Source organism: Triturus cristatus, chromosome 4_1 (assembly GCF_964204655.1).
Source record: "Triturus cristatus chromosome 4_1, aTriCri1.1, whole genome shotgun sequence".
NCBI classification, from domain to species: domain Eukaryota; kingdom Metazoa; phylum Chordata; class Amphibia; order Caudata; family Salamandridae; genus Triturus; species Triturus cristatus.
In genome coordinates this window covers 1,268,341,582-1,268,354,595 of record NC_140585.1, presented here as the reverse complement: position 1 = coordinate 1,268,354,595, position 13,014 = coordinate 1,268,341,582, and the positions used below count along the sequence as shown (strand labels likewise).

General features: G+C 45.1%; 1 protein-coding gene across 3 annotated transcripts in view; it reads left to right on the top strand.

Moving 5' to 3' along the window:
• Window positions 1–13,014, top strand: part of LOC146856562 (uncharacterized) — a 511,781-nt gene that overhangs the window by 64,856 nt on the left and 433,911 nt on the right. For all 3 annotated transcript variants that reach the window (XM_085654765.1, XM_085654767.1, XM_085654766.1), the window contains one exon: window positions 3,683–3,791. In XM_085654765.1, coding sequence (XP_085510891.1) covers window positions 3,699–3,791 — 93 coding nt within the window. In that variant the 5' untranslated portion in view covers window positions 3,683–3,698. The remainder of the gene's footprint in view (window positions 1–3,682; window positions 3,792–13,014) is intronic.

Genomic DNA, 13,014 nt, shown 5'->3' with positions numbered 1-13,014 from the left:
GCAGTCATGTGGTTGTTGCCTTTACATTGTCTCATGTCGCTTTAGTATGAAAATGGGTTTGATTACATTCAAATGGTGGTAGTGCTCCTTTATGAAAATGTAAATGTAATTTAATCATTCATTAAGCTGAATCTACTGCTGTGGGCTGATACGTAGGTGGTTTTGAAAATCCACAACACTTATCTGGATTTGTAGCTGATGGTTTCTGACTATCAGTCCAGGACAGTCAGTAAATTTTGAATATTAGCAGCACGAGATATGCCCTGTGATTGTGTTTGATGTTGTAGCAGTTCCGAGGATACTTTGTTTACCTTAATTTCTTTTCCCTGACAAACCAATCTGTCGGTGAGGATGCAAGATACTAAGGCTTTCCCCAGAACACAAGCCCCCATCTTTATCAGTTTCTTATGATGGAATCAATGATAGAAAAGTGAAAAGGATAGCCTTGGCTGGTCCGCATCATATGATAAATCTTTTCTAATGTCCTTCAAGGAATCTGGAGTATCCTGGCACCATCTGAAATGACTTGGGGTTTCCTTGCCCTGCTCTAATATAGAAATCGTGACTCGTAAAGGAAGGGTTGCAATTTTCCTCTTACTATTGTGCGTTGACCCCTTCACTTTATATTACTGAAAGCAGCATCTGGAGTGTGGTTGACACGTCTGGCACCTTCTCTTTGATTTACTCATTGTTGGGTAGATCTTCCAGGCAGTGAGAACAATTTCAGCCCCTTTGTTTGCCTTTATGGCTCCTGATTCCATTGAATAATATGTGGTGAACAATTTTATTGGCATTGTGCGATTAACTCCATAGGTGGGATCGGCTGCATGGACCAAGACATCAAGGTAGTTTTAGGTTGGGCAGCGACAGCCATTGTAGCCTTTGGTAACTTTTAACTTGATATTGCCAGAGCTAGTGCGTTATAGCAGTAGGTGGTAACTGAAATAGCACAATGTTTCAATAGCCCCAGTATGTGGTGCAATCGGATAATTCAGCGGTGGCGGCAGAGACTGATGGTAGGGTAGGCACATTTGTGCAAGATGGTTCTGTTTTGTGGTGGGGACTGGCTTAAGAGATGTTCCAAACCACAGAGTAGTATGCGTTGTTACGGAAAGTTTAGCACGTTCTAGAGGCCCTCATGGTCCCACCCAATGTTGGCACATATAAATACTGATGCGGTCATCACAGCAGCTGTACTACAGGACGCTGCCTCTGACACATGGGAGCTGGAATTATCATACTAGCCCCACAAGGTAAGCTGCATACTGACCTAGTATTTCTCTTTTTTTATTTTTTACCTCTTAGGACACTGATTTAATAATCATTTGTGAGGGGCAATTTATTGTTCTTTTGACAGTAGTAAAACTAGAAAAAACACCGAGCAGTAAAAAAGAAATTCTTAGCAAAACCCATCCTATGATGGCAAAACTACCATCTCGAATGAATTGAATAAAAAATTGTTTTTGGTTTTTCACCCTATTATTCTAAAATATTAAAAAATTAGTTGGTTTCGTCTTTACATATATTAACAATGAAATCCAGACACATTTTATAGCGGCAGGAAAGAGTCACATTAACTATGATCGCTGTACTTTGTCATGGCACTCCATTTCCATAAAAGATTAACTTATTAGTAAGTAAACACTAAACGCAGCCATATATCCTTTCCTTTTAGAAGCACCAGGGATTTGAACTGTTTGAAATTGACCATTAACCAATGTGATCATAACGCTCTGTGACGGCACCGGCGCCAAATAATTAACAACCATTTCACTACTTAACAAATAGCTACCTACCTGACCAGATGCTCAGTTACTGGTCAAATGCAGCACTGTAATTTTATTGAACCTTTCTAAATTGTCATTTATTTATTAACTCTAATATGAGATAATTACTAAATGTCTTCAAGCTCATATTCTTAGATTATCAATTTAAATTCAAGTTATTTTTTTGACAAGATCATTATGATATTTTATAATTTCACCTGAAATCACATTCTAAATTAAGATTTAGCGAGTATATGAGCTATGAATTCACTGAACCAAGTTGATTGGGTGTATACGTTTAATTAATGAACAATTCATGGAATTTGATTGATTTGATTGTCAGGCCTTCAAGAAGCAACAGTTATTTACATATAGTTGTGAAACATGTGTTGACCTTTTTTATGATTCTACATGCCAAAGCAAGTTGGAAAGCATTCCCCTTTGAAAATGAACGAATCCAACAATAAACAATGGTTCACCTGCATTCTGCTTGATCTCCAAGTGAGGTTGGAAGAGAGGCTGCGCATTTTTACTGTCTCTTGACATGCCTTACTTATCATCGAAGGCTAACACTGAAATAAATGACATAGAATTCTTTGAATTTACATCACAAGGAAGTCCAATTCGACATGCCCCTAAATCAATGCCCTTAAGGGAATTTGGTTTGTATTTAGTCTTCAAGATATTAATGTAGATACCCAGACTGCAGGTGATGATTATTTTATTTTTATATATGAATGTCCCATAGATCACAAAAACAGACCGTAAAGAAAAGCAGGGGTACACTCAGATGGCAAATAGGTATGTCAAAGCTTTTGTTTCATTCTTGAATGTCTGAGGCAAGCAAAAAAAGCTCAATTTCGAGGATATTTTTACACTTATTCTGTTTGTCAGCAACTATTTGAGGTATTTGCTCTGAATAATCCGAAGTCAGCTACAGAATGACATTTGTTCCCCATTTTTTAAGAAGAAAGTAAAAATCGTAATTTGTATACCGTTTTTATTTTTCCATTTTCCCACAATTAATGTATCTATTTTGGGGGTAAAGAAGGCCTTTTAATTAATGTGATTTAGGCTCTAGGCCTTTCCTTGAAATGTTGCTGATGCAATTACTTTCTTCACATCATTCTGTCTTTGTTTTGCCTGGTCAATACCCACTTAACCAGTAACCACCATGGCACTTACTCATTCGATGTTTTGAAGAGTCACAGTATCCTGCTCAATGCAAACCTTCCCTTTTATAGAGGCAGCTTGTATCTGCACCCAGAATAAAATCTGAGAAAGGTGGCTCTGATTTGGGCGAATCAACCTAATCCTTTGTGCTGTCCTACTAAGAATAAGAGAGCGCTTTAATGCACTTAAGACCTTTCAAAAAGACGTGTCTACTACCTCGAGCATATTGCACCCATGGTCTGGCATACACAGTGAAGTGTTTATTCCAGTGCAAGAATATCTGATGCTTTTTTTTAGGGCACCACATCATGGGTACGCTGTTTTATTGTGGATTAAATACTCTCTCCCATCTTCCAATTGACTTGTTCCTGCTGCACTCTGGTTCACACTATACATTGCAACAGAGAATGTGCCATCTGACTTTTTATAATGGGGCTTTACAATAATGGTTTTGTAGTCCTTGCCTCTAGAATCAACGAGTGCATACAATATGGTTGTGTTTCATGTGAAATACTAGACTCCTTTTCTCTCACCTGATGCACCTCATTTCATTGTTACTCCTACAATACTGGTTACAGTTAGTCTGTTAAGTGAGTGTTTCATTGTGAATTCCCTTGGGGATAAGGATTGAAGAATTCCATTGCTCTGCACTGGAGATGCCACCTTGTAATGTGCTGATGTGCAGATCATTCATCTTACTTATGGTGTTTAAAAACAGATCTTTTTGTTCTGTTTTTGCCCAGGTTTCCATCTAACAACATGGATTCAGAAGATCTACTCCAGTGTCCATATGACAAAAACCATCTGATCCGGCCAAGCAGGTTCCCATATCATCTGGTGAAATGCAGAGAGGTATGTTGGAGCCACCAATGCCTCATACGTAGACCTTAAAGGATGCATCCTCCTGCCAAGATTGTATTTGTTATAGAAGATGCAGCATTTGCTTTACACCATGAGTAATGGAGTCATGCTATACTTTCAGGATATGCACTTGTCGAGTAACTGGTTCCCTATTAAAGATCCTGGAAATGTGTCTTTGCTCTGGCCCTCAAGGAATCCTGTTGCAAACCTTGATATATATTTTTGCCCTTTGCATCAGTCATTGTTCTAAGGAGCCCTCCCGTCATCATAATATGATGATTAAAGGAACTTTGCAGGATGACATTTTTCTAGATCCACAAGATGTGCTTAATTTAGTCATCTGGTGGCTGGATCTGGAAGTACTTGGAACAAACTGCTCTTTTGTGTGTTGATCACAAGTCAATGTGACTTATTAGTGGGTAGAGCATAAATCCTCAATGCCCCTGGACTTTGTCTTGGTCTGCAGGCTGTTTTTTCCATTGGGGGTTTTGGAATTGAGGATCTGTGGATTGAAATTTAATTTAGACACTGTTCGGACAGGAATGTCCCCTGCAGGATGTACGTTCTTATGTTCCCTGCCTTGTGTTCCCAACTGCATGAACCTGTGATCCTGGTATTGGATTTTTTTTTATTGGACATGCTGCACACTAATCTCATGTGAACGTGATGAATAGGCCCGGTCTTTGATTTGATTCGGGTTTTGTAAAGCGCAAACAATTATCCCGAGTCATCTTGGCACTAATGGGCACAAGGAACGGAATGATCACAGTTAAGGCTTAGTAAAGAGCCATCTTTTTAGTAGCTTGCGGAAACTCCAAAGAGGGAGCAGATTTTATCTCTAAGGGAAAGCGATTCCAGTTTTGAGTCATGCAGAGAATTAAGCTCTTACTTCCCCAGGAGGAGAGCTTGTAGGGTGGCATGACTAAATTCCTAGCTGAGCCAGACCTAAGAGTCCTGTTAGTGATGAGTTTTTCTCTTAAGAAGGCAGGGCCTTGTCCAAGATGCGCCTTATATGAAGTACAAAGCTTTTTAAAGATAGTTTCTGGACCTTGCCCTGAAACTGGGGAGGGGCGCAAAAGCACGCCATCCTAGTGATGGAGGACTGACATCCCTTTAGAGGATTTCATGCATGAAGTGCGGGGTGGCAGCTATCGCGATTGGTGAATTATAGTGACAGGTTTTTTACATGTGTGAGATGAATTCTTAATTACAGGCCCATTCATCTAAAGTTCTGCTGCTCACAATGAATGCAGAATAATGAATGCCCTCAGCCCATGCTGTGTGCATGTGTGTGTACATATGAATGTGTGTGCTATAGCTGATCGTGTGCCATGCATAAGTGATTTAAACCCGTGGGTTCCATTTTGAAGCCCACATCCTGGACCAGAGTACAAGATAGAGGAGAAGTTGCTTTCTCCAGACAGCATATGTGTAGTCCTAGCATCTCTTAAAGGGAATGGGGGAGGGGAGGACACCTGGCGCTATAGTGAGGAAAGAGGAGGCTAGCTTTCTTTAGAAGTGCCAGGGCCCGTCCTGATGCATTGGGCTGTAAATGTCTATGACTGAAGCTGCAGTTAGGCAGAACGCAGGGGTGCAATGTGAGGCCATCAACTATATCTGTTAGGGAAAAGAGACCTTTGAAGAGGCACAGATTCTTGTCTCTTTTTCTGACGTATGTGAGGAGGGATCGTAAATAGCTAGATGCAGCCTTATCACTGCTTTGTACATCTGCAAAGGGCTCACATTGCATTTTGCTTCCGTGGTGTGCACTCCATCTGGAGTCTGTCCTGCTGAGCATAACAGTACTGCGGATCGAGACTAGGTCTGGAAGGTGGCCTGACCAGGACACATTAAATGCTAACTGACCTAAACCGTATCCAAGGAAGCAGACCTGGAAAACACATCCTCGCTCTGCAAAATCTGTATGCAAATGGGAGCCCAGAATTCTGTGTTCATTGGTGTGGTCTCTTCTACCAAGGTGGTGGTACTCTGCATAGTAGTTGGGGGCTACTATTAAGCCAGTGGTTGGTGTTGCACTGACAGCCAACTCCTCAGACAAGGGAGCATCACCTGTGTTCTGATCTGAAGTGGGAATTACTGGACTGTCCTGGGTGCCAACAACTTCTGCCTGTGAATAAGGGAAGGAAGCTCCAATGCTGCATTACAAGTTGATCACAGCAGGGACTGCTTATTCAACGTGTCCGTCTGACAGACTCCTAAAGCGTAGGTGGCGAATGAATCGTGGTACTGTCAGACCAAGCAGTGCCGTCTTCGTCACTTATCCCGGTCATAGCTACCAAGGTACCTGGAGCTGTCTACCAGAGTGGTAGACCTGATAAAAAGCCTAGGTAGGCGCCTACAAGTTCCCCCTGTGCAGTTTGATCAGGACCAGTCCCATAGATTAAGTGACTAGAGAGGTACCTCTAGGGTGCCTTGTGAAGATTAGAGGTAGTTGGCTTGAGGCACTGTATGTGAAGATGGCACCTGACTTCCACCATGCCAATGACTCGTCACCTGCAGACAAGAACCATCTTGTTTAAGAAGCAGTGCCAAGTTTTCTCCAGAGTAAGCTATGCCATGAGTTAAAATACCCACTAGAGTGTCTGAGTGAACTGCCATCTAAAGACAGCCATCCGGAAGAGGGCCACTGTGGGAAACCTTTGCTCTCTGTGACTTTCTGAGCAACACACAGCTTCCTGGAAGATGTTTGTGGTGACTAGAAGCTTCCTGCAATTAGTAAGATCCCAGTGCTTGTGGATGGCTGAACGTGGCCCAACACTGCTGCTACAAACTGGGTGAGAGACTGAGCCTGTCAAGGCTGAGAGACTTAACGGGGGCGAGGGAATCATGAGCTGCACCTATAGACCTTACTTTGAGCTTTGAACCTGATCGGGGGAGGGGTGGAACCCAGACAAGGGTGAGACACACCAAGAGAGGTGGAGGGATAACTTGATTAGTCATCAGATGCACCTGAAATCACAAAGACATGCACCCGTTAATCATGTATTCATGCATTATTGAATGTGTAGTGGAATTCAATGTTTTTATGTAATGTTATGTTTAATTTATAAAGCACACGGCTACTCTAAGTGTCCCGGCGCTTGCTCCAGAAAGTAAACTGCACACAGATCAGAAGCTAAAAAAGCAACATTTTAAGATGTTTCTTAAAAAGCAGTGGGTCCTGGATGCCCCGGAGTGCCAACGGTAGCATGTTCCAGGCAAAGCCGGCTTTACGAACAAAAGAACTCCTGCCGAGCCTTTGGCGATTAAACTTGGGGGTCTGTATCAATAGCTGCTCGGACGAGCGAAGTTGTCTACTAGGTTTATAAAAGGCAAATCTCTTCTGAAGATAGATGGGGCCTAGACCAAAAAGGGCCCGATGTGCAATGGACAGCATTTTGAATTTTAGCCGAGATTCAACTGGGAGCAAGTGCAAGTTGCGCAGATGGATATGAACACTGTCTAGATGATAGTCCCAGTAGCAATCTGGCTGCTGAATGAATTTTGGACTACTTGTAATTTCCTTGCAAGATAGCCTGGACTGCCAACCAAAAGAGCGTTGGCATAGTCCTATCGGGACAGGATCAGAGCCCGGACCACAGTTTCCTTGGCACTATCAGGCTGAAGAGGGAGAAACTTCCTCAGGATTATCAAAGTGCAAAAGCAGGTCTCTGCCAGTTTCTTCACTTGTGTCGAAGTTCAAGTTTTCGTCGAACCAGACGCCTAGGTTTTTTGCAGTGCCCTTACCCATGGTGGGTCGGGGGAAATCAGGAGGCCTCAGCCTTTCTCTGAAGTCCACTGGGAACGAGCCATACAGGAGCACTTCAGATTTTCCTTCATTGCACTTCAACTGTGCACTCGCCAACCAGAGAAACACAGAGGACAAACGGTGCTGCGCCGCCACAACTGAGTCGTCGCCCTTCCTCCAGGAAAACAAAAGCTGCATGTCATCCGTGTAGGCCATCACTTTAGCCCTCAGTGACTCCGAGATAAACCAGCGGAGTCACATAGATGTTAAAAAGGAAAGGGCTAAGTGATGACCCCTGCGGTACGCCAGTTGTCAGCTGCATAGAGGCACAAGGAGGGAGCCAAACCTGCTGCGACCTATTTTCCAAGAAGGACCGGATCCAACACCGCGCCGAGCCAGAAATACCAATTTCCACTAGGCGATCAAGGAGCAATGAATGAGGGACCGTGTCGAATGCCGCAGAGAGATCAAGCATAACCAAGGCTGCTCTCCCGCCGGCATCCAGACACTCCCGGATCACCTCTGTCACCTCCAACAATGCTGACTCCGTGCTATAGGATGGGCGGAAAACAGATTGTGCTGGATGAAGCTAGTCAGACACCTCTACATAGTTTGTGAGCGGAGACGCGACCACCTTCTCGCATACTTTGGCCAGACTTGGCAAGAGTGAGATGGGACGGTAGTTCTCAGGAAGCAGAGGGTCAAGTGATGGCTTCTTGAGGAGGGGGAGAATCAACGCCTGCTTCCACGATAGTGGAACACACGTCTCGCAGAGCGACTTGTTGACCATTAGATTTACGTCAAAATTAATAGTGTCTGCCACTTCGGACAAAAGCCTAGCCGCACATGGGTCGTTAGGTGATCCAGATTTAAGTGCCATAAGAATTCTAAGGGTGCTAGGCGGATCAACAGGTCGAAATGCAGAAAAGATGAAAACAGTTTCTATCACTTGCTTCCCCCGCGAGGCGGCAATAGACTTCCTGGATGTGGTCGAAAAAGTATCCCTAAAAAAAATTCGCCATGTTGTTACACCAGGTATCCGAGGTGGGTACCACCGAAACCTGGGCGCTGGGAGCCATGAAACTCTGCACAATAGCAAATATTTCTTTAGAATTATTATTAGCCCAATCAACGCGAGCGGAGAAATGCCTGCCTTTGACCATTCCAATAACCGCATAATAGAGTTTGTTTGGCTCCAAGTGCAAGTTTGGCAATGGAGCAATAGCCGCTGGAACGCCATGCTCTCTCCAATACCTTGCAGGCATGTTTCAAAGTCTTCAGCTCAGGAGTAAACCAAAGCTTGGAGGGGTACTCTCTCCTAAGCTTAAGCTGACCTGAAGCAGAAAGAGCTTCGACCGAATCTGTGATCCAATCTGCAAACCTGGACACATTATCCTCTAGGTCCTCTAAAAGGGAAGGACGCGAAGCTGCCAAGCAGCCAAGCATCCAGTTTCCTAGAGGTGGGAGGCGATGGGAACTAGCTAGTCATGGTGGGCGCTAAATATACCATGAGAAAAATATGGGAAAATGGTCCGACCAAGCGACGGGGAGTGGCCTCACAACCGAAATAGGGAAATTGGCTCAGATGGTGTCCAGAGTATGCCCACCTTGATGGGTCGGATATCTGACCCATTGGGAGAGCTGGGCTAAATGGAGGTAGTCCATGAAAGTGGCTGAGTTGGCAGCCTCTATAAGATCAAGATGGATATTAATATCCCCAAGGAGCAAATAGTTTGAAGCGCAGTGCTCTATCTGCCAGAGCGTCCCCACAAGGTTCCAAAAATACACTAGCTGGTCATGGTGGTCGATATATCAAAGACCCCACCCCCCTGTGTGCAATGGGCAGAGAGTTGTAAGCTGCAATCCAGGACCTCCCATTCACCCCAGATGGTGTCTCTTTCACTATGTAGGGACCAGCATTCTCTATACACAATTGCCAAGCACCCACCTCTGCCGACTGGGCGGTCCACCCGATGGGAATTTATAGCCAGCAGGAGTGGCCAAGGCCACAATCGGGTTAGAAAACGCATCAAGCCAGGTCTCGGTGATCAACAGTAGATCTAAAAGTTCACCGGAGAACAAATCTGCAACATCTACATAATGCTTCCTCAAAGATCTAGCATTGATGAGGGAGGCGCTAATGCTCCCCTGCGTACGTGAGGCAGCAGACATGCTATATGAAGAAAGCTTTGGTGTAAAAGAGAACACAGTCCACACAGGCAGTAACACTAACAGAACCTACCGGGTTGACGCTGTGTGACGGACATGATGGAGTTCTAAAGGATTTTAAAAACACGCGCGAATACTGGATGTTATTTCTGTTAGCTGAGTCAGATCTGGCAGAATAACTGACTTAGCGCTGATGGGCGCAGTCTGGCTTGACCTACGCGCGCCTTTGGCGTGCCATCGGCGTGCCCGCTGCGCATTCGACCAGAGCCCATTTACTTAGTTTGGCTAATGCCGGTGTGCAGCGTGCAACGACTGGACCGCTGACCGCGAGTCACGTCCAAAATGGCCGCTACCCGGCAGTGGCTTCAGCAAAGTGTGCTGCAGTGACATGGAGTCTAACACACTCCGAGTGCAGTACCAAAGATGCCACAGAACATAAAACAATTTACAATTTTAAAAAGTCTGCTGAGATCTGACCAGAAAATTAAAATCATGAAGAAGGCATTCCCCCCCCCCCCCCCCCCCAATTCCCCAAGTCGTGGCAAGCTGCACAACTTTAGTTATTTAATTTCAAAGGTGAGTACTTGTCTTTTCAACAAAAGCGAGGGCATCGATTTTGCTGCACTGCTGAGGAGGCATGATATTGATGCCAGAGCACCCCCACAATCACCTCCTTGTGAAGCCTGTGACTTCTCGCTACCACAGAGCACGGGGAAGCTGTTTGCATAGCCATATTAACACAGGCACTGGAACAGCAGTGGCAGAAGGCTAAAACCCCATGGTTGGGTTGCCCCTGACTGACCCAAGCCCTCGTGAACGGGCTCTGACAAACTCTAGGAACTATCCCTCGAGGTGCCTCAGTTATCCAAAAAAGTCTCAAAAGAGGTGTCAAGGAGTTGAGGGATGGTTGCATCTGGAGAAAAAAAACATGTTTTGGGGGAGAGTGGGTGGGGGTAATCTTCTGTTAGACTTGGGGGTCTCTAGTTGGCACAGGTAGGTACTTGTGACAAAGAGGGACACTCTCCTCTAGTCAGGGTAAGGGGGTACACTCCTAAAATAACCCCTGCTCACCCCCTTAGTAGCTTGGCATGAGCAGACAGGCTTATCTCGGAGGCAGTGTGTAAAGCATTTGTGAACACAGACAGTAATCAGCTGACAACACTACAGATGGACACCACACAAGTTTTATATCAAAAATAAGTATTCTTTATATAGATTTACCACAAGACCATAAACGACAAAAATACACAATACTGTTACTTAAAAATGGTAGTAGTTAGCTTAAGTCTCTTTAGTTCTTAAATGCGATTTTACCTTTAGATGCGACACGCAGGGCCACGGAAGTGTTGCAACGATGTTGATGCGATGAAAGTTTGGTGCAAAGAAATAAAGACGTGAAGATCTTCCTGATGCGGTTTGCTTCTCCGATGCTGCAACAGTGGCACCCTTGTCCAGTGATGCGACGACAGCGGCTTTGGCGGCGACACTCATCTCCAGCGTTGCGAGACGCTTCCGCTCGATGCGATAACTGCAACACTTCCGACGGCGGCACGCTTCTCCGTGGATGCGAGGTGCTTTTCTTGATGCAGTGCAATGCGTCAGCTATAGCGGTGTCATCCAAGATGAGACGGCAGCGGCTGCGACACGCTTCTTCCTCGATGCGAGACTCTTCTCTTGATGCGGTGCAATGCGTCAGCTACGATGGCTGCGACGGCAACACGCTTCTTCGGTGTTGCAGGGCGCTTCTCAGGATGCGGTGCAATGTGACAGCTACAGCGTTGACACCCTTGTTCAGTGATGCGACGAGAGCGGCTGCGACAGCGACATGCTTCTTCTCTGTGAGTCGTGCTTCCAGTTCCTTGCGACACGCAGTCCCTCAGGAGGCCCAAAACAGCAGCAGGCACTTCCAAAGAACTCTGGGAAGCTGGTGGTGAAGTCTGTTGTCCATGAGACTTCAGCAGGAGGCAAGCTCTTTTCCAAGCCCTTGGGGATCCTTCACAAGTTGAGTAAAAGTACACACAAAGTTCCTTTCTCCTCTCTTTGGCAGTAGGCAACCACTGCAGGCCAATCCCCCAGTTTCAGGGATAGTCTCTCCTCAGTTTCTCCTTGGTTCCTCTCCTCAGCAGAGGTTTCTTCTAGTTTCCCAAAAAGATCTAAAGTTCTTGGGTTGCGGTCCCAATATTTATACTAAGTTTTCCTTTGTTCTCTGAAGGCAGAGAGGCCTTTGCCTAGTCCAAACCAGTTCTGGTCAGTCCTGGAGCACTTTGTTTACATGACTCTTTCTTTCCTTTGAGTGCAGGGCAGAGACATCAGACGCACCACAGGAGATGGGGCCAGTATTGTGGAGGGAAGGCACAGCCCTATTCAGGTCCCAGGTGCAACTCCTCCCTCCCATCTAGATGCAGATCTCTCTATTCACCACTGGGCTACCTCAGCCTGTCTCCTGGAATTATCCAGCCCTGTCACTCAAACTCCAGACAAGGAATACACAGCCTAGCAGAGGCAGGTTTCAATGGTTAGACAAGAAAATGCCTACTTTTTAATAGTGGCCTTTTCAAACACAGAATGTTAAAACCAACTAAACTAAAAGATGTATGTTATCATTCTGAGTTCAGGTATACTAAATTCGATTTTCTACCATGTTCCCTGAGCCAGTTAAGATTATAAAATGTAATAATCAAACTGCCCATTCTGGCCTATGGAGAACAGGTAGCCTTGCAATAGTGAAAAACGAAAATGGCTGTAATTCACAATTAGAACATGCCACACACACCAGGGCATGTCCTACCTTATACTTGCAATGCACAATGCCCTTGGGCCTACCCTAGGTGTGTCTGATATGAAGAAAAGGGAAGGTTTAGGGACTTGCAAGTGGGTGCACTTGCCCAGTCAGCATGACAGTACCAGACTGCACGCAGGCTCTGCAATGGCAGGCCTTAGACACACTTTTACAGGCTTCTTCTGTGGGTGGCACAACCAGTGCTGCAAGCCCACCAGCAGTATTTGGATTACCAGCCCTGGGCACTCCTGGTACACTGTACTAGGGTCTGACAGGTTAACCAAACCAACCAATCATGGAATCACAAATTCATACATCAATTTACAATAGTGAGAGCATATGCACTTTAGCACTGGTCAGCAGTGGTAAAGTGCCCAGAGTTATAAAACAGCCAACACCAGTCAGAAAAAATATAAGAGAAAGGCAAAATGTTCAGGGATGACCCTGCAAAAAGGGCCAAGTCCAACATCTTCTTTAACAGTAGGAAATCCCTGGGGAGATATTTTTCATGGCACACT